Below are 25,567 nucleotides of genomic sequence, written 5' to 3' on the forward strand. Positions count from 1 at the left end.
GAGGGGGGATGGAGACAGCGTAGGACCCATCTTCAAGCCAGTTATTATGAAAGGGCAGGAAGTGGAGCAGGTCACTCCCTTAAAATATCTGAGAACAGTCGTTGACAATAAACTCACCTCTCAGACTAATGAGGGCCACATTTATAAAAAAGAAAAGCAAGGCAGTGAAACAGGAGCTTCAACACCAGCAAACACACCTGAACATGGTGGACAGGTCACTCAGCTCCAACATCGTGTCCTGGTGTGGGAACCTCTTTGTCAGGTATAAGAACAAGCTGAACTATGGGGTCGACCAGGCCAGCAGAGATCTCCAAAAACAAGAAACTCTAAGACTTGTGCAACCCAGGTCTATGACCCCCCACCCCCACCCCCACCCCCACCCACAGCCCCTTCGTTGACCATTACAGTTATTGCCATCTGGTAGGAGACTCAAGGTCCCACTTGCCAGGAAAATCATTTGGATCCTCTGCTGAAGCCGTACTGAACAGAGACAAAATAACCACCAATGAGCACTACTGCTGAAAGATGCTTCTATATTATGCTTCTGTGTTCTGTGTTGCCAGATTGAGGGGGACACATTTCCATTTTATGCAAATGTAATGGACAATAAAGTTTTAACTTTTCTTACACTAGATTTATACAGAGTCTTGTTCAGATGAAGACATTCATCGTTAGAAAATTGTTTGCATTTCAGTTCACATCACTTTTAAAAATAAATTGATTATACATTTAAGTAAAATCCATGTGCAGTCATCAAATCAATGTGCATTCAATGAAGAATCAAACAAAAGCAAAGACCAAACAGTTTATTTACAACAGACATGTCGGTTGTAGCTTTATAACAATTATCAAACACTGGTAACCACAAGGATTTAAAGTCTCAAAATGCCATAATCAATCCTTGGCATGATTTTTGAAAACTGAAGAGTTTGGGGGAGGCTGCGAGCACACAGAGCGCCTTCCCCTGTTTTCTGTTTCCTACAATACTGTCCTCGGATTACTGATTCACTTTCACTGTTGTCAGTCCTGAAATCCAGACCTGGGAGTGTTTCTGTCCTTTCTGACCTATGAAGAAATGTGTTCTGCCGTTTGAGTTTATGTGAGTGTGAAGTGTGGGGCTGGGAAACATATCAACATATATCATATATGCTTTATCCATGTTATGATAATGTTTTTATATATCATACATCATAATACAATTTGATGTCTTTATTGTCGTATTAGATGATCAGATGCAATTATTCAAAATTTTTTGAAAAAATTACACGTAAATTAAAAATTTGTTAATATATATAGAAAATAACAGCAAGTTATTTAGCACAGAGGCTAACTAGCTAGCTTAGATACTCTAATATCCCATTATTTAAACATTTCATATTTTTAAAGTACAGTAACCCACTCATAACTCTTCTCATTAACATTTCCATAAATCACAGTGCACATATGTTCATATGGTGTACCTGAAGGACATTAATACACAATATTTGGACAATGCGCTGTGCTCGCCTCACCTCTGGCACATCTCTCATGAACTGGCGATGTCTCAAAACTGCCACTGGCCTTTACTGCCTCCATCTATCAACTTAGGTAATTTTCTTGTTGTTGGCTTATTTCCAAAGGACTCTTGAGTGATCTTTCTGCCATGTCATCTAAAGCATACTTTGGCTGTTGAATCAGCTGCTTGTGAGCAACTTGTAGGAGAATTGGCATTGTAGTCAGACCAACTCTTCTTTTTCATCTCCACTGAGCTCAAGTGTCCGTCGTTTTATGCTCAACTTTTTGACCATTTTGAGTGAACCATCAAGTCAAGTCTATTTTTATTTGTATAGTGCCAATTCACAACATACTTAATCTCAAGGCATTTTCCAAATAGAGCAGGTCTAGACCTTCTCTTTATAATATTTACAAAGACCCAATAATTCCCACCAAGAGCAGCACTAGGCGACAGTGGCAAGGACAGACTTCCTTTTAAGAGGCAGAAACCTCGAGCAGAACCATCCAGGTAGGCGTACTCATTGTGTGTGTTGCCATATTTGTCAGTGACAACGCACTTATGCACTCATATTACTAAGGGTGAGTACGGAAGTATTCAAATTGAGAGACAGAGGAACATTTCAGTTTAGCAATTTAGCATGCTAACGTTTACTAACGAGAAGTAAACACAGCATCCAGTCAAGCTGGTGGGAATGTCATTAGTTCTGCAGGTATCTGGTCACAAACCACAGAAAGACAGAATCATCATCAAATGGTCGTGTTGTCTGTCTGACTCTTCATGGTGATGTCCTTCACCTACATCACTACTTCTATAACCGTACCACAATCCTCCTCTGACTCTTCATCCACTCAAATTTTCATCTCCTCCAGTCTCTGGAGCTTCTCTGTGTCTCCTCTCTCCTTCATCTTTTGAATCAGGAAGTCCAAGTGACCATGAGAGGACAGTGAATCGACCCTGAGGGCGATCTGACCCAGACTGACGACATGTTGGTAGGACTCTTCAAGGTACTGATCTTTGTTGGCCGTCAGCTCTTCCATTTCCTTTTCTAGATTTTCCAGGAGGCTCGACTTCTTCTCACTTTCTGCTTTATTCTCTTCGTACTTGTCTTTCATGCCTTGTAGAGTCCTCTGAACTTTTCTTGTCTTGGTCACAAACCTCCACTTTTCTTTCACATGATCTGATACAGGACACTTCTTGGTACAAACAATACAGCTGCCTCCTTTCATCACCTCACAGTGTCCAGGACTCCAGGCCATTGTGCATCCTGGATAGTGACAGTTCTCTTTACAGACTTCACAGGTCACAGCTCCTTCATAAAAAAACAACCACATCCCACCTTTGATAGGTTCTTTCTCTTTGTAGACCTCATCCACTTCTGCAGTGAACTTCTCATTCTTCTTCATCTTATGTTCATGTTTCTTCAGAGCTTCCTGAGTCTGTTTGATTTCTGTCTGTTTCAGTTCAATCAACTCAATTCTCTGTTCCAGGTTTTGGATGCAGGCCGTCAGTCTGATGCGTGAATTCAACACTTCAACTGTTGTCATCAGCTTCTGAGGTCTGGATGTCTGCAGGAAGTCTTTGAACTGACTAATTCCTCTCATTGTTACTTTATCAGCTTGTTGCAGGTATTCTCTGCCCTGTGTTCGGTCTTTATTCTGGCAGTTATTCAACAGGAAGTGAACCGGCTGTTTCCTCTCATCTCTGGCACATTTAATTTTTGCATCTTCAAGAGCTTCAAGAACAGCTTTAGGTGGCATTCCAGTTGAGTGAGTGATGATAGCGACGATGTTCTTCTCCAAGTTCTTTCCAAACAGAGACATCACTGAATTGAAGATGTACCTCAGATGGTCTGTCACTCGATTCTCTGTCGCCTTCATCACCAGACCCACTACATTAATTTCATGAACTCCATTTTCTGAACTGAACAAGTCCAGTAATCTTTGACTGATGTCAACCTTTTCAGTCCCTCTGGTGTCTCCATATCCAGGAGTATCAATGATGGTCAGAGAGTAGGGCAGAGTTTTATCTTCAAATCCAAAGATCTCGTACACGATCACATCTGATGTCTGACTATCACACTGACTTCTCTTCTCCTCCTCTTCGATCTCAAACCAGATGTCGTCATCAAACTCTACTCCCATGGCGTAGTTGACCAGAGTGTTGATCAGAGTAGATTTCCCTGTTCCTGTTTCTCCCACAAGTAAGATGGTTTTATTTACCTTGTTCAAATTTCTTTCACCAATAGTCCTTCTGGTCAGAGTACCGATCCTCTCTTTCTTTGGTCTCAGCTGGTATAGAGCAGGAGATCCTGAATGGATCAGAGAACTTTTGGAGATGATGTCCTTGTATTTTTCCGAGACATTACTGATCCTGTGGAGAAAGTAGAATAAAGCTCAATCCACATTTCAGCTTTACATACAGACTTTTACCTTTGTCTTTGAACATCCGGTCCACAAAATGATTCATGATTTGGATTAAAGAGCTGTGTTCCAAAATGCTGCAGCTATCTGATGTGCTGAGGTCATTTGTGTTTAGATCAAACTCCACTACAGAATAGAAATCCAGGGAGGAGAGTTTTACAGTTTTGTTGCCACCTTTATTTCAGTCAAGGATTTACCTCTTCCTCCACCACTGGGTTGGTGTTGCTATGTTTCCTTGAACTACATTTCCCAGTAGAGTTTGCATAGTACAGCTATTTCTAAAATCAGACAGAAGAGAGACAGAAACAGCTTCATGATGACTGTGATGAAGAGTGTAACTGCACTGCAGACTACAGTCTCTGACAGCCAGGTGAAAGGTGAGCTCGTACTGATTCTATCACTGGATCTGAAGCAGCTTCAGTGTGTTCATGTTTCTGAGGAGCTTGTAGCGTCACTGTCTCTTTCAGTCACAGTGTATTGTTGCTGCCTGTTGTTACTCACGTTGCCATGGTGATTCCTGGTGCAGAGCTCCACACAGTGAAGGTGAATCAGGTGTGATGGTGTCTGAGGTTTGGTCTCTGCATCAGATTAAAAACAACCAATAAAACATTAACAACAGATTCATTCATCAGCAATGAAAGAATATTACACAATAAATGGACTCTACCAACTCACAGTTAAACCTGAAGCTGTTTTCAAACCTGTAGTTGGTCTGATCTCGTCTGAAGTCATTAACAGTTAAAGGGATAGTCCCATAGCTCCCAGTTAGGAGAGTGCGCTCTGTAGGTGCTTGTGCTTAAGAAGACAGTCGTTCAGCGATTTAATATTGTAGTGTCAGAGGAAAGTGCTGTTTTCACAGGAAGATGAGGTGTGTTCTGGTGGCCCCGCCCACAGCAACACATCACTCTGCCACTTTGACGGTGCTGCCAGTCGGCTCTCTCCTAACTGGGACCACGCTGAACAGAATCTACTGTAGGTTAGGTAACAACCCAACCTCACACAACCCCACGTCAAAAAACCCAAACTATTCAGAAACAAACAGCAGAAAAAATGCAAACCAGAGCAAAGGTGGAAGGAAGGTGAGAACTTTCTTTCCTCTCATTGGTCAGATGCATCACAGGCGTGAGCGTAAACTGGAGGAAGCTTCTGAAGAAGCTGCCCAAATATCAAGAAGGTGACATACTTCACCCTCAGTCCAGGTCAGACCTCAATTTATTCTCCTGCTAGCTGCTCTGACTGGCACTTACTCAAAAGTTGATTAAGTGTCTGAGAGACTGAAAATAAAAGCTGTAGCCTGCTCTATATGACACACCATAGGGGTTAGAAGGGGCTTAAGGCCCAGGCTAATCAACCACCACCGCCCAGACTCCTGCTTGCAAACTAAATGCAGAGTGAGGCTACTGACACAATGTAAACCAGGGTCTGTTGTTCTTTCTTATCTAGAGTCTTGGCTGTTGTCCAATGCTCACACATGTTGACACATCCAGTCTACAGTGGTGACCTGCTGCCTCCTGCTGCCTCCACTTGTTGTATGTGGATTCACAGACTGTGTCCACTCGTTGCTCACCACATGAGACAATGTTGATGGTTAAGTGCCGACCCTTTTGAATTCAACACGTTTCCCTTGGCTACAGCTCTTGATACATCCTATTGCTCTCCTTTTCCCTCGCTCACGTCCAATGACTGGAAGCTACACCTGCAACTCCACAGACACATGCAATCAGCCAATCAGCCAATCAGCCAATCAGCCAATCAACCAATCGCCCTGCAGCAATCTACTACTGCAGCCAGAAGATTGCCCTCAATTCTGGCAGAGCTAAGGAGGAGACAGCAGGGATCTTAAACTGAGAATGAATAAAAGGAGATTGAAACGCTGCATCCCTGCACCTCATTACAGGGACCATGGTCCTTTAATTTGGCTCCAGTTCTTCAATGTATGCAACAAAATGTTCCACATGTTCTGCCAGTCTGTTCCTGGAGAGGAAGCATCACAACAAAGGATACCAACAGACTGAATAAACGTACAGAAGGGTCTTTGATTGGATCCAAGAAGGTCACAATGGAGAAGGTGGTTGTGGACAACCCTAACCCTAAACTGCTGGTGATGCTGGGCAGCACCTCCCAACCCCCCACACAACATGTAAGACGAGTTTAAGAACACCATCCTCAACAGATGGAGCGATTCCTGCCGGGTGATATCAGACTCTACGGCTCAGGCCAGTTGACAGACCTGGTGTTTGTAACCACACTATCAGTCAATATTTTTATATATTTGATTTATTTTTTCGTACCCTTCGGCCCTACTTTGCAGCAGTCACAGGTTTTTATCGCCTCCAGCTCTGGTCAGCATTGATGTAAACGTGACACCCAGGTGAGTACGCTAATTTTCCCCTTTTCTGAGCTGATGTCTTTCAGAGCACAAACGCTGTTAGCACACCTGTTATCTGCCCAGCACGGTGCTGTATTTTTTATACAGTCTATGGGCTACACACAGCACTGCTATGCTAATGATGCTAGCCATGCTAACTAGCTGCTAGTTACACCCAGTCTACAGAGGTTCTAGTCACCATGCAGGCCACAGAGAGTACCAACCCTGCGATCCATTTCACCAGCCTGCACAGTGGTGAAGCAGCTAGCAGCTCACGCTGATGTACTTCAACAAAACCCTGATCGAGACCCGACTATTCATTCTTAACATTTCATTAAGAGTTGTGATGTTAACTGTTTTTTCCAAACACCAGAAGCAGAAACCAAGAACTCAAGCAGAGACTTAAGTGTCTCCTGAAGGTGGAAAAGCCTAAAAGCCCCATTAACTGATTGATCTGTGTTGACTTTCTATTCCAACATTTACTATTAATAATATTATCAGAACAATATGAGACATTGATGTGAAAACAACAGTAAACACACAGTGTGACAGCTGGGATTCAAACTGTCACTACACTCTACATGCAGTTATACAGTCATAACCTTTAACAGTGCATTATCTCTGGCTTTGGGACTCAGTTTCATGTCATCATCACTGCCACTCAATCAATGGTATTCAACAGTAAAATGAACATATGATCCTTCACTCACAGCAGTGCATTCAAACAAGCCTTGTGTGTTGCAGTGCACGTCCACATAAAACAGCGTTCTAACTTCAGAGGCAGAAACCCTGGTGGACGGTCAAATGTCTGAGTAATCCCACAAATGACTTATTCCACGTTGACAAGAAAACACTCGCAGACGTGCCGTCTTCGGTTTCCTGTACTAACCTGTGAGGCTGGATTGTGTTTGCAGGTCAAAGTGAATCTGAGCAGTCGCTGTTTGAATCCAGATCAACGAACTGTAACTGAGCAGCCTCCATAGGTTTTATAGAGCTATTAGCAAAGAGCTGACGTCTGAACTCTCTGATAAGGAAGTTCATGGCCTCATTGCTTTTCTCTGCTGCTGGAGAAATTATAGCACACCACTTCTTGGAAATCACATGACCAAACCCAAAACCCCACACACAGACACACTTACATTACAGAGTAGCTACAGCAGAACAACTTTTACAGAAATGCTGTTGGAAGTTTTCACCTCAGAACGGGGTTAGCTCTGCATGTAAATATTTGGTCAGATCCCCACCCCCCCCGCCTGGGTAAAACACACCTTGAACACACGTAAAACAGGATCCTGCTCAAATCAGCTGAATATTGTCGTTGATTAGTTTTTCCTAAGCAGCAAGAGAGTGAGAATATACAAGCTGCAGTGTGATAACAAATCCTCATTCACAGAGAAGCATCAGCTCATGTTACTGAAACTTTAACAAACTCTAACCCAGGGTTAAATCCTTCCACTGTTTTACAACTCAGCACTTTTGTTGCTCTGATGGTCAATAAAATCAAATGAGCTGCTGAACTCTTGAACTGGGACGTGTTTTTGCATTTAAACAGTTTTAATGATGACGTCTCTGTCAGGATTTTTCATTCTCTCACAAAGATAGAACATGTATTGGTCCAGTGATGAGTTCAATGTTCAATATCTGACAGATGGACGGTAAACACTTATGACATTTGATTTGTTTAGACTCCTGGTTCAATATTTGATCTCAGGCACTGTTAAACTATTTTTAATGATTATGTTTATTCAGTCTAGAAGATCTATTTATCAGAAGTGAACTGAGTCAGAAGATTTATAGAGAGGGAAAAGAAGGACGAAGAACAAAGGCAATAGACTAAAGGAGGAAACTGCCGTCAGTTTTATGGGCTGAGGTTTAGTTTCTCCTCTGAGGCAGGAGCGACTGAAACAAGAATTCAGGCTGGGAATGTGACTCCGTCCCAGGACACCCTGTTCATGCAAACCAGCAGACGCTCATGTTGTAGGCTAACCCTGCTTGTTGGTGCTATGGCTGTGGGTGAACCCTCAAAAATTCATAGGAAACAAACAACCTTAACACCTGGAACACAACACAATAAGACGACCCTTCTCAAAGAGAATGAGATACAGAGTTATGAGATACAGGAGCTGCACTTTGCGACGCAACGTAACGGCTGGATCTGACACAAAGCGAAAACCTCCATATACCAGACCATCTCATTTCAGTTCAGTCCATTCGGTCCGTTCAGTCACAATAGCAACGAAGGGCCACACCTTCGTATACCGGGTCCTCTGAAGGATGCGGCCCCTGAATTGTGACACAGCAAGTGTTTATCACACCTTCTTCATGATGCTCTGATTAAACATCAGCTCTAATGGTGGAGTGTGTTTCTCTGTTCAATCACAACAAAGTCAAAGTGTTTCAGGAACAAAGACAAACAGACATTTATTGAATAAAGTTCAGCAGAAGCTTCAACAGACTGAAGAAGCAGCTGATGATCCAGTGAAGACTCTGATCAAACTCTTTTCATCAAGCAGATTTTATTCAGGATTCACAGAAAACTGCATCAATCAGGACGTGATTTCATGTGGAACAACACAATATAGTGAATTCACTCTGCTCATTGCACGAATCTAATTCAAGTCATTAAAGCTGCCTTCAGAGTGACTTCTGGATCTGCGCCATCTGCTTGAACTCAGTCATTCAGCCTTATCCTACTGCACATAAGACAGTGTCAGTCCAGACTGTTCTGGTCTGTGGTTCCTGACGGTGGAACAAGTTACCAGAGTCTATCAGAGCAGAGGGTCCATCTGTATCTTCAAGAATCTGTTGACAACTCCTCTCTTCAGAGAGCACCTCCTCTCCTAACACCTCCACATGTCTGACTAGCTCTAACTATAAACTTTACCTGATCTCCTTCACTTACTGAATAACTGTAGTGCTTTCTACTTACACCAAGTTCTCCTTCTGCACTGGGGCTTTAGTGATGTAAGTCTTGTAGAGGTGACTCTGACTTTGGATGAAGTAATTATTGGAGAAACGTAGCTAGGAAACCAAGTTTCTCATATCCAGTTGAAGAAATCAGATTACTGCAGAAAGTCGACTGTAACCAGATTACTGAAGTCCATGTTAAGTCCATGTGAACACAATGATGCAACAGTTACAGTCTAACATTTTGATGTTTAAAGAGTGACGACAAACGACACGTCAGAATGATGTTTTCACCTAATTCATCATTTCTTTACCTGCCTTCCCAGCTGCTGCTTGTTTACTTAACATATACCTCAGTCCTGCCCTGGTTCTTTCATCCACTCGACTTCTCATCTCCTCCAGTTTCTGTTTCTTCTCTGTGTCTCCTCTCTCCTTCATCTTCTCAGTCAGGAAGTCCAGGTGGACCTGAGTGGTCAGTGAATCCACATTCAGGGCGATCTGCTCCAGCCTGACGACATGTTGGTAGGATTCTTCGAGCAAACTGGTCTTCTCTGCCGTCAGCTCTCTCATTTCCTTTTCTAGATTTTCCAGGAGACTCGACTTCTTCTCACCTTCTGCTTTATTCTCTTCATACTCGTCTTTCATGCCTTGTAGAGTCTTCTCAACTTTTCTTGTCTTGTTGACATAGATCTCCTTTTCTTTCACATGATCTGATGCAGGACATTTACAAGCACTGCATTTCCCGTTTTTCATAATGTCACAGCCTTCAGGACCTCGAGCCATTGTGCATGGATAGTGACAGTTCTCTTCACAGACATTACAGGTCACAGCTCCTTTATTAAAAAACAACCACCACATCCCACCACTGATAGTTTCTTTCTCTTTGTAGACCTCATCCACTTCTACAGTGAACTCTTTATTCTTCTTCATCTCGTGTTCATGTTTCTTCAGAGCTTCTCTTGTCTGTTTGATCTCAGTCTGTTTATGTTCGATCAACTTGATTCTCTCCTGCAGCTTCTGGATGCATTCTGTCATTCTGATGCGCTCATTCAACACATGCACAGTTTTCTCCAGTTTTTGAGGTCCACATTTTTCCAGGAAGTTCACGAACTGACCCGTTTGTCCCTTTGTAATTTCCCATGCATTCCTTAAAGCTGCCTTATTCCCCTTAGTTCTCTGTGGGGTCTGGCAGTTATCAAACAGGAAGTGAACAGGATGATTCTTCTCATTTTTGGCACATTTAATGTCAGCAGAATCAAGAGCCTTGAGAGCATTTTCAGGTGCAACTCCATCTGAGTGAGTGATGAGAGTGACGATGTTGTTCTCCAGGTTTTTTCCAAACAGAGAAACGACCGAATCAAAGACGTACATCAGTCGGCCACTCAGACGGTTCTCTGACGCCTTCAGCACCAGACCCACTACATTCATTTCATGAACTCCTTCTTCTGAGCGGAACAGGTCCAATAATCTGTGACTGACGATGTCATCATGTTCGATCCCTCTGGTGTCTCCATATCCAGGAGTATCAATGATGGTCAGAGAGTAGGGCAGAGTGTTTTCTTTAAAGTCAAAGATCTCGTACACGATCACATCAGATGTCTGACTATCACACTGACTTCTCTTCTCCTCCTCTACGATCTCAGACCAGATGTCGTCATCAAACTCTACTCCCATGGCGTAGTTGACCAGAGTGTTGATCAGAGCAGATTTCCCTGTTCCTCTTTCACCAACAAGTAAGATGGTTTTGTTTATCTTGTTCAGATTTTGTTCACCAACAGTCTTTCTGGTCAGAGTACCGATCTCTTCTGTCTTTGTTCTCAGCTGGTATCGAGCAGGAGATCCTGAACTGATCTGAGAACTTTTGGAGATGATGTCATTATATTTTTCTGAGGTGATACTGAAGCTGTAGAAAAAGCAAAGAGTCAGTCAACACCTCCAGCAGCTCATTTACTTTTCTCTTTACTACATCACTGACAGGTGAAATCTAAACTTTTCCATCACTCAGACAGATTATACACAACATGTCTGTATGGAGTAGTGTGTGTGTGTGTGTGTGTGTGTGTGTGTGTGTGTGTGTGTGTGTGTGTGTGTGTGTGTGTGTGTAGTGGTTATGTATTGCATATCTGTGTCCTCAGATAATAAGGTGGTTTTGCAGTCATCTAACCACTGTGTACAGAGGAGGGTGGTGTGGGCGGGGCCTAAAGATATGGATTGCTGTTTAGTTGGATTTGCTGAACTCAGTCAGAAACCTGGCTCTGTAAATGGGATGTAAACAAAGATAACCTTTTAATGTGGTGGTTACAGAATGGCTCTTAGTCTGGCCTCTGCCTTGGAACCAATGTGCCATGGGAGACCCTACCAGGGGCAAATCCCCCCGGCAGCACCGCTCCCAGGAATCTGAGACAGTCAAACCCCCGCACAATGTTAATGTGGCGATTCATGGAGGGAGTTAGAGTAACCTTAGTGTAAACATTGGAGCTAATGGTGCAGGTGTGTTAACTCATCAGTCCAGGAAGAGTCTCATCCTTCTCTGCTTGTATTTATACAAACCTTTTCTGGAGCCTTGTTGGGTGCAATCTCTGCTGCACAAGCTTTGGTTCTGGCATCACATCTGGGTAGAACCCTGGATATAAATAGAACAAAGAGTTAAGCTTTCTGCCAAAGAGATGCTTTAATAAATAAATAAAAGCCTAATTTAATATTTAATTAAAACAATATGAAAACTTTGAGTGTTCCATTTGTTTTTATTGGCTCTCTTGCATGTCATACACTTTTGAAATGACTGGATCTTCAAATGCATCCAGATTACACCAACTGTGAATATGTCCTCACCTTGTGCTCCTGTGTTGCTGCTTGACAGTTTCTCCGCCAGATCATTCCTGTGGATCTTCCTTAATGCGTCCTTCACCACCTTCACAGACTGTTGGTGGTGTTTCCCCACTATCCTATCGACCGTCTCACACCTGTTTGCTTCTTCCAGGTGACTCTTTGGGATTGAGACGCCGTCCAGGATGTCTGGCTGCTGCTGCAGATGCCACCTGAAGTCATGAAACTCATCTCTCGACAACTCTTCCAGAACATCTAAAATCTCCTCTTTAACACTCATTGTCGTCACCTGTTGAAGTTGAGAAGAAACCTTTTACTCAGATTTGAGACAGAATCACTTTTTAATTATTGTCTTCAGTTTAACAATGAAATTAATTCAGAACTTTCTTCATGGCTTTAGAAATGTGTTGTGGAGCAACAGAGTCATTTCTGTATCGTGTTGCTGTGTTCTACTTTCTGAGCTGCTTTGAAGCGTTATGATGATTTTATGATGATATTATTATTAACCTCTTCCACGCTGCAGTGAACCGCCTCCTTTCTGCCAACACTGACTGCACGTTAGTTAACCCGACTGTCTGACACAGATAATGTCACCGTGAGGTAATCACATCCACTATCAAAGTCATGTTTATTGTCACCTCAAATATATTGGCAGGTGAAGCGTTTAACCAAGTTTAGACCAGTAAAAAGTCTGAGTCAACGTCAATACAAGAAAGTAAAGTTAACTGTTAATAGATGCATAATAAAGTGCGAGTGACCCTTGAGATATTACTGTGGTTAGAGCCAAAGCTCGTCGGGGATAAAACTGAGAACATCTTTTACTGACGGTGGAATGAAAATTGCTACGAGTCCAAATAATGAAATCTATAATCTACGTAGGCAAAATGTAAATTATCTTATTTGGGTTGAACAGTGTGAAAGTGATTTGATTCTATCCTCCCACAACTGAAGCAATATCAAATTATCAATCCTCAATTACTGTTTACAATGGAAATAACACAAGAGATGTATATAACACAGTGTTGTGACGAAGCTGAATCAGACACATTGAAGTGAGACTGTGAACAAAGCAGGATTTTACCTCCTAAACCAGTTTCCCTTCACTCTCTGAGGCTTCGGTCAGATGTGACTAAAATCTGTTTTTCCAGACTGAATCTATCCGTCGTCGGTCTGTCCACGCCTGTCTGTCTCCTGCAAAGTGATGGTGATAATGATGAAGGTGTTTCAGTACAGAGACTGAACGCTTAGCTGCGTCTTTATCAGCTGCAGGTTCCAGAGTCCATCCTCAGCTGTAAACACCCCTCCCCCTCTGTAAATGACCTGCAGTGTCACAGATAGAAGAACTCATGAAACCAAACGACCACATTAACAGTGTTTTATTATTGTACTTGATATCATTGGATATCCTGAACTTCCTGAACTTCCAGCCTGAACTTCAGGTTGGCACTTAACTGAAGGACTTCCCTCTCCTCACTGTCAGGGGCAGCCCTGTAATGAATCCCTCTAACAGTTTCCTGCCGCCCCAGCCTGTTCCTAATAGACCCTCAAAGAATGCTTTGGGCTCCCAGCGTCTCTTTCAGACCTAACTGGATTTACCTGTAACCATCATGTGGAGGGGGCTTACCTGAAAAAGGTGTGCAGGACCAAGCCGGGTTGGTGTGTGATGAGTACTGAAAAAATGAGTTTTCTCTCCACAAAGGTCAAATGTTTTATATAAAGCTAACGAACAGTCTGTAAGTGGTCCAGACTTACTAACGACTAATCTAACGACTAAAGAAACAAACAGCAGAACAGGCGCCAGGAGAATCAAGAAGAAGAACGTCTTCACACAGTGATTACAGGAAGTAACTCAGTCTGTTATTCACACACTTATTTTATAACAGGCTTCAGTTACTGCTTTAAGCAAGAGCACAGTCTGTATAGATCACCATGGTAACAAGCTGCTGCCGTGACTGGTGGACGGACCCTTCTTGTGCAACTTCCTCTTACTGCAAAACCCCTGAGCTGAATAGAGTTCCCTTCGCACATTGTGATGGAGAGTAACAGAGGAAGTGTGAAACTCTTGGGGGTCTCCCAACAGTGGGTATGTGTGAGGGAGGCGCTGTTGTTTCACTTCAGAGCTTCATGTCTGTCACGTTCGCATATTATTTTAAATTCAGTTTCAGCCATTTTGTTTGACCGCAGGATCCCTGTGCTGTTGGAAGGCAGAAGTCTGAACGTGGGAGGAAGGAACTGAGTTGAGCTGCATCTTCAGAGGTCAAAGGTCAAACTGAGTGGATTAACGTTTTCAGTCACCCTGAAACATCTCTCTGTGAGATATGAAGAAAACCATCTGAGGGCAGGGCCATCTCTGCCAACGCAGTGCTTTAGTCTCTCCAGCAGGATGGTGCCATCAACAGCATCAAGTCCAACTACAGTCCAGTCAAAACCAGACTGAAATGGGTCAATCTATCTCAATAACTGAGCGGCACGGTGGTGCAGTGGTTAGCACTGTCGCCTCACAGCAAGAAGGTTCCGGGTTCGAGTTCCGGCTTGAACGCGGGGTCTTTCTGTGTGGAGTTTGCATGTTCTCCCTGTGCCTCTCCGGGTTCTCCGGCTTCCTCCCACAGTCCAAAGACTAGGCTGATTGGAGACTCTAAATTGACCGTAGGTGTGGCTGTGAGAGTGAATGGTTGTCTGTCTCTGTGTGTTTGCCCTGCGATGGACTGGCGACCTGTCCAGGGTTTACCCCGCCTCTCGCCCAAAAGGATGCTGGGATAGGCTCCAGCCCCCCCGCGACCCTACTAGAGGATAAGCGGTAGACAATGAATGAATGAATATCTCAATAACTGGGGTGTGACATCACACGTTACTCGGTACATGGTCGTTACTTTTCTGTTCTGGCTCTACAGTGTTGGTGGTAGCTTACAGTTTGGTGAAGTAAAATCACGTGTACGGTTAGGACCCTCCCTCCAGTTGATGGACCAACCAGTCCTCCAACCGGATCAACCACACACGTCCTCTTCATTGGGTTGCCAGTAAACCTTGCCTCCACCCATCCAGCAGGGGGAGCTGTCTGTTCAGTTTACAGGAGGAGAAACTCAGGTTTGTATCAGCACGTTAGAAATGATCCTGTAAATATGAAACCACAGTAACACTGAGAGGTTCTTGCTGATGGACTGAACTGGTCCTGACTCTTTAGAGGAAGCTCACATCTGGATTCAACAAACTAAAAACTCACTGATGTTTGTGGAGCAGATGGAGGATCAGCTGATGGAGCAGCTGGTTCACAGTGAACACTGTGCTCTCCACCTGGTTACCACCTATGTGAAGAAATAAAGATAACTCATAGAGTTTTCTTTTACAAAACATGTAGGTCATGCACAGTGAACAGCCTCTGTCGGACACACCTTCATCGTCTGTGTACAGTGGAGGAGGCGCAGACTGATCACATGATTTCACAGGAACAATGTGTGTCAAACACACGGCTGAGTCATTCAGGTAAAACTTTTTTGTCTTTGGAGCAGTTGTGACGCTGTTGACTTGTGACGGATTCAGTCTGGAGAAGCAGAGTCTCCCTCAGCTTGTGCAGACAGAGAGGTAAGAAGAACCGCATCATCTCATGAATCTACCACAGCAGGAAAAACTCTTCTGTCGACACTGAAGTCAAAAATACTTTAATGTGAAAGTCATCGAACCTGTTGAACTGCTGATCTGAGAGCAGCTCAGTCTGCTGTTTAATCACGTTTATGATGTTTTATCACGTTTATGATGTTTAATCACGTTTATGATGTGTCTTTGTCTCCACTCAGAGTCGTCAGGATCAGACTGAGACATCTGTTCATCTGACAGGAAACAAAAAGCTTCTCTACACGTCTGGAGGAAACTTCCTGAAAATGGTCCCGAGTGTTCATAAAGTGAAATGGAGCAGGACAAATCCTCCTGACTTTATAGCTTCATTCATCGAACTGTTTGGCCACTACAGACTCAAGATGAATCAGGATGTAGATGAGCTTCACAGGATCGCTGCTGAAGTCAAAAACATAAAGCTGTTTATAATTGGAGGAGCTGTGATTGCAGGAGCATTACTTGGAGCAGCGATGATCACAGCTCCGTTCACGGGAGGTGTCAGTGTTGTGGTGTTTGGAGCTGCAAGTGTTGCTGTTATTGGTTTCATGATTAAGCTGAAAATAACAGAAGAAGAAAGTGTGAAGAAAGTGAATGAATTAACAGAAGAGTTGAGGAGGATCGTTGCATCACTGAACTGTGAACTGGAAGATGTAAAGACTGCATGTGGAGAACTACGGAGGACATCAGATGGAGCTGAGGCCTCAATGTTTATCAGACTGGAAATAAAGATACTGGAGCTGTTTGACGTTACTGCGAAACTCAGAATAACTTCAGTGATAGAAGGTGTTGCATGGTTAGCTTACAAATATAGGAAGACTTTGGATGAGTTTTTAAAGACAATAACAGAACTTGACCGAACATTTATGAGAAACTAAAGACACTGAGAAAAAGTGTTTTACATTTGGACACAGTACATCTCTGGTCTGCCGTGATTTCAGTCAGTTAATCTACAGTATCTCTGACTGAAACATGTTCCAATCAATGAATCAAGTTCAGATTCAGTGTCAGAACCTGAACGTCAGGTGTGTGTCAGATCAGATTTGATCTGTTGGTCCTAATTAAAGAGAAGCATCTTTTTTTTTTTTAGACAAGCAGCATCATTGTCCACATGTTTGTACTTTGTGTGAACCTGGAACCTCAATGATAAACCTGTAGCTTCAAACAAGTATATCAGTGCTTTAATAATATCCTCTTACTTTGTCATAGCTTAATGGGTTATGTGATTTTGCTTAATGGGCAAACAGCATGAAACCCTCTGAGATCAAGTAATATTCTCTAGTCATCCATTAATTAATCCCGTACCTAAAGAGGGTTTGGCATTAAATTTACACTATTGTATTTACTTACCCCCTGCCTCATCTCAGACACAGCAATGTGGTAAATGCAACCAGTGACTCTGACATAGAAACATGTATAAATCCATAAATCAAATGTACACTTTATACAGAATTATAATAAAAGTCCTGAGATAAAGTTCAGGTCTGTGCAGATGAAAGTGTCAACATCTGAAAGACACAACAACGTATTTATACTGTGATGAAGGTCTTTATTGACTGAAATTAAACATTGTTAATTTCATTAATAAGTTTTTATTTGAGCAGGAATAAAAGCTGTGGTGTGTCCTTTTCTCCAGCAGGTGGCCGGAGCTGAGAAACAAACTTTAATTATTATTATTTATGTAGACAGATCAGATCTTGATCTGATAAAAAAAAAAGTCACAGGTTCGAGAAGCCTGTGAACATAAAACCTGAAGGAGAAAAGTCAACTACAACTCCCAGGGTGCATTTCACCGACAAAGACCCAATCACAGAGCTTTAATTCTGTCGCGTGCTCTGCTAGCAGTGAGTAGAAGCTAAAGGTGAAACTGTAAAAACACTCGGCGGTTTAAACGACGTCATTTTCAGATTCAGGGACACTTTGTCGGTGAGTTCAGTAACTAACGCGACTTCTCTGTTCATTAATTACGCAAAGAAACGTTTTCAATTCGCTTCGAGTTTGATTCCCGCCTCTGATCGGCTTCGTCCTCAGAGAGCCTCATGGGTGTTGTAGTATGTAGAGCCGCCGCCATGTTAAGAGGACGGACTGAAGCTGGCCTCTCTGAAACGAAGACTAAACTATTCAACATGGAAGTCAGAACATGAACCTGTGTGTTGGTTCTCGGATCCAGGAGAGTCACGAGGTTCTGTTTTGAGGAACATGGAGAACGTCAGTCTCGGAGAACGTCTGAAACAGCTCGGTGGTTCGGATGGGTAGTCACTGCAGTGCTTTAGCCGGTCCTCCTACCGCCGGGGGGCGCTGTCTTCACCGTGACGCCCCCGTGTTTGGTCGTTTCCACGGCAACAGAACACCTGCGCTGTTTGTGTGTGATGTTTCAACAGTAGGAGCCCACCTGAACCGTGTGAAGCACCGTGAAGTTGGAGAGGTTGATTTGTTGTCTTTCACCTGAACATGCTGCTGAGCCAGAAGAGAACCAGGGGTCGGGAGTTCACCGGGCCGACGCCTCACTCCGCGGCCGTGGTGAGACACCGAGCCCCCGCTAACTCAGAGGTGGAGGGAGTACTCGGATATCTCACTGCAGTAAAAACTAACAGTACTACCACAGAGTACAAATACTGCGTTACCAGTTCTAAATGTTAGAAGTAAAAGTATTAATATGAATGACAGTAAACCTACCGGAAGTACATTAATATGTTCATCACTTTACTGTTGTAGGTGGAGCTGATGTAATTACACAGCTGCTGGGTAGATGGTGAATAATTATTAAAGTATGTTTATAATAATATATCATTGATTATATTTAGGATTATTGATCATAATCTGTGAAGGAGCTAAAGTTATTAAATAAATGCAGTTTCCTGTGAATTATAGTGAAATAAAACTATGAAATATAAATTATATGTATGTGATGTAACATGTAAGTGTGTTTACTCTCTGACTTTCTAACTGTTCACTGAAAGTTCAATGTAAATAAACTAATTATATATCATCATATTCATTCTAAATTAAGTCAAAGTCAGCGTTTCTTTTTATAATGGCATCACCTCAAGATGAATCAGCTCATTCTTGTGTATTCCAACACTGATGGGATTTAAATTGAAGACCAATTGATCAATCATTTTATGTTTATTCATTTAATATTATTCATGTTTAACGTTTATTATTTATATTTTACATATTTACATTTAATTTTCTTATTTTTGAATGTTTATGACAGTTTTTACTGTCATTATCCTGCCTGATGTTTGTAAACTTAATGTTCCACAAAGAGAAGAGAAAACATGATGATAATGACGTTTTTTATTATTATGTTTTGTGTTTTTTATATTTTGTTTCTCAGGGACAATAGAGTTAAGTTTTAACTCAGGTCAGAGAGACTCAGGTGTAAATGAGTTTGTGTTATGTCTCTGTTGAGCAGAGAGCCAAGTTCCCGCCGTCCAGGCCCGTGGACCACCTGATCCTGGAGAGGCAGAAACAGGACGCGGTCCGGGATGAAGTCCTGGAGTTCACCAGGTATCAGCAGACCTGCGACATCAAGAACTCATGGCTGAAGAGTTCAGACCGTCACTTCCTGAGAGGAGCCATCGAGAGGGAAGTGAGAGCTGCTGTGAAGCAGAACGAGTCCGACATCGACGAGAGGAGACACAGGTCTGTCTGCAGAGAGTAACTGAGTACTTTTACTCTAGTACTGAACTTAACTACCCCACATTTATCTGGCTGCCATGGTAACTGGTTACTACACAGAGTGAACATCTGATAAACAGGTGGTAAAATACAGCACTTTAAACATTAAAGGTTTCTAGCCTTTTTCTCTGTGAAGAAAATCATCATTTAATATTTCACAGAAATCAATCATTCATCTGAAGCACAAACACTTCAGTTCTTAGCTTTGTTGCAATGCATTCTGGGTAAATTTATGAAAATAAACTAAATGGCTGACGTCTCCCTCTGTCTCCTCAGGCTGGCTGAGCTGCTGGAGGCCGAGGAGCAGCAGCTGCTGCGGGAGCTGGAGGAGAAGAAGGAGACCACGGTGGAGAGACAGGCCAAGATGAGAGAGAGAGCCCGACTCCTGATGGAGAGGAGAGAGAGCGAGAGACAGCAGCTGGTGTCACACAAGCTGGAGCAGCTTTTCATGTAAACACCACTCTGTTCTGGTCCTGGTTCTGGTTCTGGTCCTGGTCCTGGTCCTGGTCCTGGTTCTGGTTCTGGTTCTGGTCCTGGTTCTGGTCCTGGTTCTGGTTCTGGTTCTGGTCCTGGTCCTGGTTCTGGTTCTGGTCCTGGTCCTGGTCCTGGTTCTGGTTCTGGTTCTGGTTCTGGTTCTGGTCCTGGTGCTGGTTCTGGTTCTGGTTCTGGTTCTGGTTCTGGTGCTGGTGCTGGTTCTGGTTCTGGTTCTGGTTCTGGTTCTGGTTCTGGTGCTGGTGCTGGTTCTGGTTCTGGTTCTGGTGCTGGTGCTGGTGCTGGTTCTGGTTCTGGTCCTGGTTCTGGTCCTGGTGCTGGTTCTGGTCCTGGTTCTGGTCCTGGTTCTGGTTCTGGTTCTGGTCCTGGTCCTGGTTCTGGTTCTGGTCCTGGTTCTGGTCCTGGTTCTGGTCCTGGTTCTGGTTCTTGTCCTGGTCCTGGTCCTGGTTCTGGTTCTGGTCCTGGTTCTGGTCCTGGTTCTGGTCCTGGTGCTGGTGCTGGTTCTGGTTCTGGTTCTGGTTCTGGTTCTGGTGCTGGTGCTGGTTCTGGTTCTGGTTCTGGTTCTGGTGCTGGTGCTGGTTCTGGTTCTGGTTCTGGTCCTGGTTCTGGTCCTGGTGCTGGTTCTGGTCCTGGTTCTGGTTCTGGTCCTGGTTCTGGTTCTGGTTCTGGTCCTGGTCCTGGTGCTGGTTCTGGTTCTGGTTCTTGTCCTGGTTCTGGTTCTGGTCCTGTTCCTGGTTCTGGTTCTGGTTCTGGTCGTGGTTCTGGTTCTGGTCCTGGTCCTGGTGCTGGTTCTGGTTCTGGTTCTGGTTCTTGTCCTGGTTCTGGTTCTGGTCCTGTTCCTGGTTCTGGTTCTGGTTCTGGTCCTGGTTCTGGTTCTGGTCCTGGTCCTGGTGCTGGTTCTGGTTCTGGTTCTGGTTCTTGTCCTGGTTCTGGTTCTGGTCCTGTTCCTGGTTCTGGTTCTGGTTCTGGTCCTGGTTCTGGTTCTGGTCCTGGTCCTGGTGCTGGTTCTGGTTCTGGTTCTGGTTCTTGTCCTGGTTCTGGTTCTGGTCCTGTTCCTGGTTCTGGTTCTGGTTCTGGTCCTGGTTCTGGTTCTGGTCCTGGTCCTGGTGCTGGTTCTGGTTCTGGTTCTGGTTCTGGTTCTGGTCCTGGTTCTGGTTCTGGTCCTGGTCCTGGTCCTGTTCCTGGTTCTGGTTCTGGTTCTGGTCCTGGTTCTGGTCCTGGTCCTGGTTCTGGTTCTGGTTCTGGTCCTGGTCCTGGTCCTGGTCCTGGTCCAGTCTCAGACAGGGACTCAGGTCCTTCACTGCAGCACGAGTAGATATTTATGAAAAGTATCAGTGAGGCCAAAGCTATTGCTGAGTGACTGATCAGTATTGATCATCGATTGATGACCTGATGAGACAGACATGACCCGGTCTTTGAACCGGACTTTGACCCGGAATTTGACCCGGTCTCATGACCCGGTCTTTGAACCGGACTTTGAACTGGCAGATGAATGAATGAGCTGAACGTGAACGATGATGAAGCTCGATAAGAAACGGATCTGTTGTTTTATTTCTCCGGAGCGTGTCGTTGCTCAGAGAGAGTGAACGGGCTGATGCTGTGTTTTCAGAGAGCGCTGTGAGGAGCTGCGCACCGTCCAGAACCGGCGGCGGGAGCAGCAGGTGTGCGCGGAGCGAGCCTCTCAGGTGAGGAGCCGACAGGAGCGGCTGCAGCAGCAGCGGGAGGAGGAGCGGCTGTTCGACCAGCTGTGGGAGGCGGACCGGCGAGCCAAAGACGAGAGAGAGAGGCGGCGAGCGCAGACGCAGCAGCAGAGGAACCAGGAGCAGCTGAACGTCCTGAAGACTCAGGTGGAGGAGGCCGAGCGGCAGAGACACAGGGACAAGGAGCTGAAGGAGGAGGAGGCGCGACTCATGGTCTGAACCACACACAGTGTCACCTCCAACTTTCCTCACACCAACGATTCACCTCAACACGCTGCATCATCAAAGTATCAAAGACAAAACATAATGAAGATCTATATTCATATAATAACATAAATATAATTATTAATAGAATAAATAGATAATGAAATAAAGAAAAGGAAAAAAAGAAATTGAATTATATACATATACACATATATACATTTGCAAATATCTGCATAATAATAATAATAATAATAATAATTCAGTTCAATTTTGTATAGCGGCAAATCATAATATACATTATCTCACGGCACTTCACCTTCCTTTATTATAGGAGACCAACAGTGATAATAATAATAATAATAATATAATAATGATGATAATTATAATGATAATATAATAATGATGATATTAATATAATAATAATATAATAACAATGATAATAATAACTAGAAAATTCCAGGGAAATGTTGAGTGCCACGGGGGCGACTGCTGGGACAGGGTTAGGGACAGGGTTAGGGTCAGGGTAAAAAATCTTCTGTGTGTCACTGTAGCGATGACATCACGCAGCCCTTGGCTGTCAGAGGTCAGGTCAGGAGCTGCTGTTGCCATGGCAATGTCAAAATCTGCCCAGAATTTGGCTTCTACATGGCTTCAAACAATTGCAAATTATGAGAAAACCGTTACTTCTTTTCAAAAACCGAAAACACCGTGACAGACACTGAAGCCAGAAGTTTCTACAGTCTGTATTTTATTCAGATATTCCTTAAAATGAGTGAGTAAGCTCAGTGCGAAGACAGAGTGAGATTCTTTTGAAAGAAAAAGACGATTACATTAGGTGTCAGTGAGAGTGAGACAGGTATTGCTGCCGGACTCGGCACCCCCGTTTAAATTTTGTGCAGACCCTGAGAGGGAGAGGAGTGCCTCGGGCTCTGCCTCTAGAATAGCTGTGTTCTAGCTCCACAGCTAGAATAGCTAGAACAGCTGAGCACCTGTGGCACTAATGAATAAGAATGAGTTTGGATTAGACCTCTGTTCCGAGCTGTCAGTCATGTGATCCAAGACAGAAAGAAAGATAGTGACAGCTGTGGCGATCAGACGTGGGGGTGTGTGAGGTCGTCATGTTCAGTTTGGAGGAGCAGCAGCCCCGTCCACAGCAGTGATGTCACTGCAGTGATGTCATCACTGCTGTGGGTGGCAAAAAACAGCTGTTTTAGACACTTTTAAAAGACACCCAGTGAAACAATCCAACATCTGTTTAAATGAAGCTTCATGTAGAAGATTTTCATCTTTATCTACCCGCCAAAACAATTTCAGCTCTTTCTGATTCACTGACCTGCAGCTGCGGCGTGATACAGTGCACACTGTAGGCGTGGAATACAGTAGTTCAGCGGTTGAGAAAAATGTAGTTCCAAAGGAAAGTGCTGTTTTGACAAACTGTGTGTCTGAGGAGACTGACCTGTCCCTGTCATCTCCTCCTGCAGCTGCAGCAGCAGGAGACGCAGCTCCTGCAGGAGCAGCGGGAGCAGCAGCAGAGGCAGCAGGCTCAGCACACCAGACGTCAGCAGCTGGATCAGGGTCTGAGGCTGAAGATGAGGCGTCTGGCCCGAGAGCAGCAGGACGAGCTGCAGCTGGACATGAGCATCCTGCAGCAGCTGCTCCAACAGGAAACTGACCAGAAACAGGAAGCTGCTCAGAGGAAGGTAAACTCACCTGAGCTGTTGAGAGGAAGGTAAACTCACCTGAGCTGCTCAGAGGTCAGCTGACAGGGAACTGTGGTGGGAAGTTATGTCAGACATTGTGTCCATGTGGAACAGCTGACATCTCAGTCATGACCTCTGACCCTCAAGATCCTGGACTGATCAGCTCTGTCTGCCCCTCCCTCACTGCTGCAAAATAATAATAATAATAATAATAAAACTCTATTATTTAAATAGAGAAACTGTCACTTTGATAGAATAAGTTTTAGCTTTAATTGGCTCTAAATGAAAACAGTAATCAATATGTTGTAATAAATATGTCACATGAGATAATGAGGAGTCACGGTGGATCCTCCTCTTTTTTTCCTTCTTGTTTATTGATTTTTTTTTTCTATTAAAGCTCCAAATCACAGGAAACGAATCCACATTAAAACTTTATGATAGTTAAATGAAATAATAATTAAATTGTCTGTGAAGAATTAGTTTATTAAGAGTCATAGAGACAAGAACCAAAATCATCAGGTAATAAACAGTTAAACATGAAATGGACTTGAGTCTGATCATGGAGACACTACAACTTCACTTTGTGAAGTTGACACTGATGCACCTGAACGCACCTGATGCTCAGTGAACAGGTGAGAGTGGAACAGGAAGCACTCCATGTTAGCTCAGTGTACTTCCTGATGTCAGCCACTCGAGGGCGTCAGAGAACCTCAGTACAGAGTCAATTCATTAGGAACAGCAGCTGAGGCTCCGTCTGATAGAATGATGAAGGTTCTAATGTTCAGGTGAGAGTCTGACCCCCAACCTCTGACCCCCGACCTCTGACCCCTGACCCCTGCTCTCAGGCGGAGCTGCGTGAGGAGCAGCGGAGGTACCGACAGTATCTGTATGAGGAGCTGCAGAGACAGAGGAGGGAGGAGCAGGAGACGGAGCAGCTGATCGAAGACAAGCTGAGGGAGACCTGGGCCCGGAGGGAGGAGCAGAACCGCCTGCAGAGGGAGGCCAGGAACCGACTGATGGACCAGGTCCTGGAGGCCCGACGCCTGCAGATCCAGCAGAAACGTAAGAGAACCAGGCTTTAACAGAACCAGACTGTAACAGAAGCAGACCGTCAGAGAACCCGGCTTTAACAGAAGTGTGTGTGTGTGTGTGTGTGTGTGTGTGTGTGTGTGTGTGTGTGTGTGTGTGTGTGTGTGTAGTGGTTCTGAACCAGCAGAAACAGGCGGAGCTTCAGAGAGAGGGGGAGGAGCTTCAGAGAGCGATGGAGGAGATGAAGCTGAAGGACGAGGAGGAGAAGAGACGGTACGTCCTCGAACCACAAACCGAGTTCTGTTCATGCTGGTCTGACCCGGTCTCTGTTCTGGATCAGGTCTGACCCGGTCTCTGTGTTCTGGTCTTCACAGTCAGAGGCAGACCTCCGAGGCGTACCTGGCCGACCTGAGGGCTCAGGTGCGGCAGCAGCAGCAGCTCAGGTGTGAGGAGAGGGCGGAGGCTCAGAGGGAGCAGCAGCAGGGTCGGATCCTGCAGCAGCTCTACGACCACAAGATGGACCAGATCCTGTCCAGACCCACCTCCCACACCACGGCCCCCCACCCCTTCAGGAGAGCAGAGGGGCCCAGCTCTGCCCCCAGACCCACATAGACCCGCTGGACTCAGTCTGGAGCCAGGAGTCTCCATGACAACCAGCTGGTCTCTGATTGGTTCAAATAAAATGTTCTGTCACCAACAGATTGTTTTTAATGTTTGCAGTAATCCTGTGATCTGACAGCTGATGTTTCAGTCAGAATTTTGAGATCAGCTGTAGTTTGATTATAGATTATAGATCATTGATTATAGATCTGTGTGGGAGGATACGACAGAGAGCAGACATTACATCACACACCTGCAGCTCAGGTGTGCTGGTGTCCTGCGAACTGTTGGGTAATGCAGAGGGAGGAGATCTTCGTTGCATCAAGTCTGAGTGTTTTATTGTGAAAGAACCCTGAAGACAACAGTAATCCTCAGTCTGACTCACTACTTCCTGTTTGTCGTCAGGTAACAACAGGTGAGCTTCACCTCTCAGGAAGGTTTAGGAAAAGATGGTGGTTTGGGTTAAAATAAGTTTCCCCTCAACATTAGATGATCTCTGTTGTCATGGTTACAGTAACAACAACAAACAGTCATGG

General features: G+C 44.3%; 3 protein-coding genes across 4 annotated transcripts; 1 reads left to right on the forward strand and 2 right to left on the reverse strand.

The window, feature by feature from the left end:
* Nucleotides 1-1,956: 1,956 nt before the first annotated feature.
* Nucleotides 1,957-7,288, reverse strand: LOC111238707. Of its 2 annotated transcripts, none has more exons than XM_022768345.1 (3): nt 7,173-7,288; nt 4,417-4,493; nt 1,957-3,865 (listed from the first exon to the last, which is right to left on the reverse strand). In XM_022768345.1, the coding sequence occupies exons 2-3, from the start codon at nt 4,422-4,424 to the stop codon at nt 2,344-2,346; spliced, it is 1,530 nt and encodes a 509-aa protein (XP_022624066.1). In that variant the 5' UTR covers nt 4,425-4,493; nt 7,173-7,288; the 3' UTR covers nt 1,957-2,343. The 2 variants fall into 2 exon arrangements, with proteins under 2 accessions (XP_022624066.1, XP_022624067.1); XM_022768346.1 differs by lacking the exon at nt 7,173-7,288 and adding an exon at nt 6,994-7,164.
* Nucleotides 7,289-8,779: 1,491 nt separating this feature from the next.
* Nucleotides 8,780-12,054, reverse strand: LOC111238703. Its single transcript, XM_022768340.1, has 3 exons — nt 12,023-12,054; nt 11,741-11,813; nt 8,780-11,093 (listed from the first exon to the last, which is right to left on the reverse strand). The coding sequence occupies exons 2-3, from the start codon at nt 11,794-11,796 to the stop codon at nt 9,485-9,487; spliced, it is 1,665 nt and encodes a 554-aa protein (XP_022624061.1). The 5' UTR covers nt 11,797-11,813; nt 12,023-12,054; the 3' UTR covers nt 8,780-9,484.
* Nucleotides 12,055-17,749: 5,695 nt separating this feature from the next.
* On the forward strand, nt 17,750-25,119 carry cfap53 (cilia and flagella associated protein 53). Its single transcript, XM_022768341.1, has 8 exons — nt 17,750-18,142; nt 19,041-19,270; nt 19,583-19,756; nt 21,408-21,711; nt 23,184-23,402; nt 24,248-24,464; nt 24,602-24,704; nt 24,806-25,119. The coding sequence occupies exons 1-8, from the start codon at nt 18,074-18,076 to the stop codon at nt 25,041-25,043; spliced, it is 1,554 nt and encodes a 517-aa protein (XP_022624062.1). The 5' UTR covers nt 17,750-18,073; the 3' UTR covers nt 25,044-25,119.
* The last annotated feature ends 448 nt before the right edge of the window (nt 25,120-25,567 follow it).

The sequence above is a fragment of the Seriola dumerili genome, unplaced genomic scaffold, assembly GCF_002260705.1.
Source record: "Seriola dumerili isolate Sdu_G_001 unplaced genomic scaffold, Sdu_1.0 BDQW01001504.1, whole genome shotgun sequence".
In the NCBI taxonomy this organism is placed as follows: Eukaryota; Metazoa; Chordata; class Actinopteri; order Carangiformes; family Carangidae; genus Seriola; species Seriola dumerili.

Coding starts and splice junctions, on each gene's coding strand:
- cfap53 (XM_022768341.1), top strand. CDS start 18,074: ATGCTGCTGAGCCAGAAGAGAACCAGGGGTCGGGAGTTCACCGGGCCG. Junction 23,403..24,247: donor AGGAAGCTGCTCAGAGGAAG/GTAAACTCACCT, acceptor CCCTGCTCTCAG/GCGGAGCTGCGTGAGGAGCA. Junction 24,465..24,601: donor CCTGCAGATCCAGCAGAAAC/GTAAGAGAACCA, acceptor GTGTGTGTGTAG/TGGTTCTGAACCAGCAGAAA.
- LOC111238703 (XM_022768340.1), bottom strand. CDS start 11,796: ATGCCAGAACCAAAGCTTGTGCAGCAGAGATTGCACCCAACAAGGCTC. Junction 11,094..11,740: donor CCAACAAGGCTCCAGAAAAG/GTTTGTATAAAT, acceptor CTTTTTCTACAG/CTTCAGTATCACCTCAGAAA.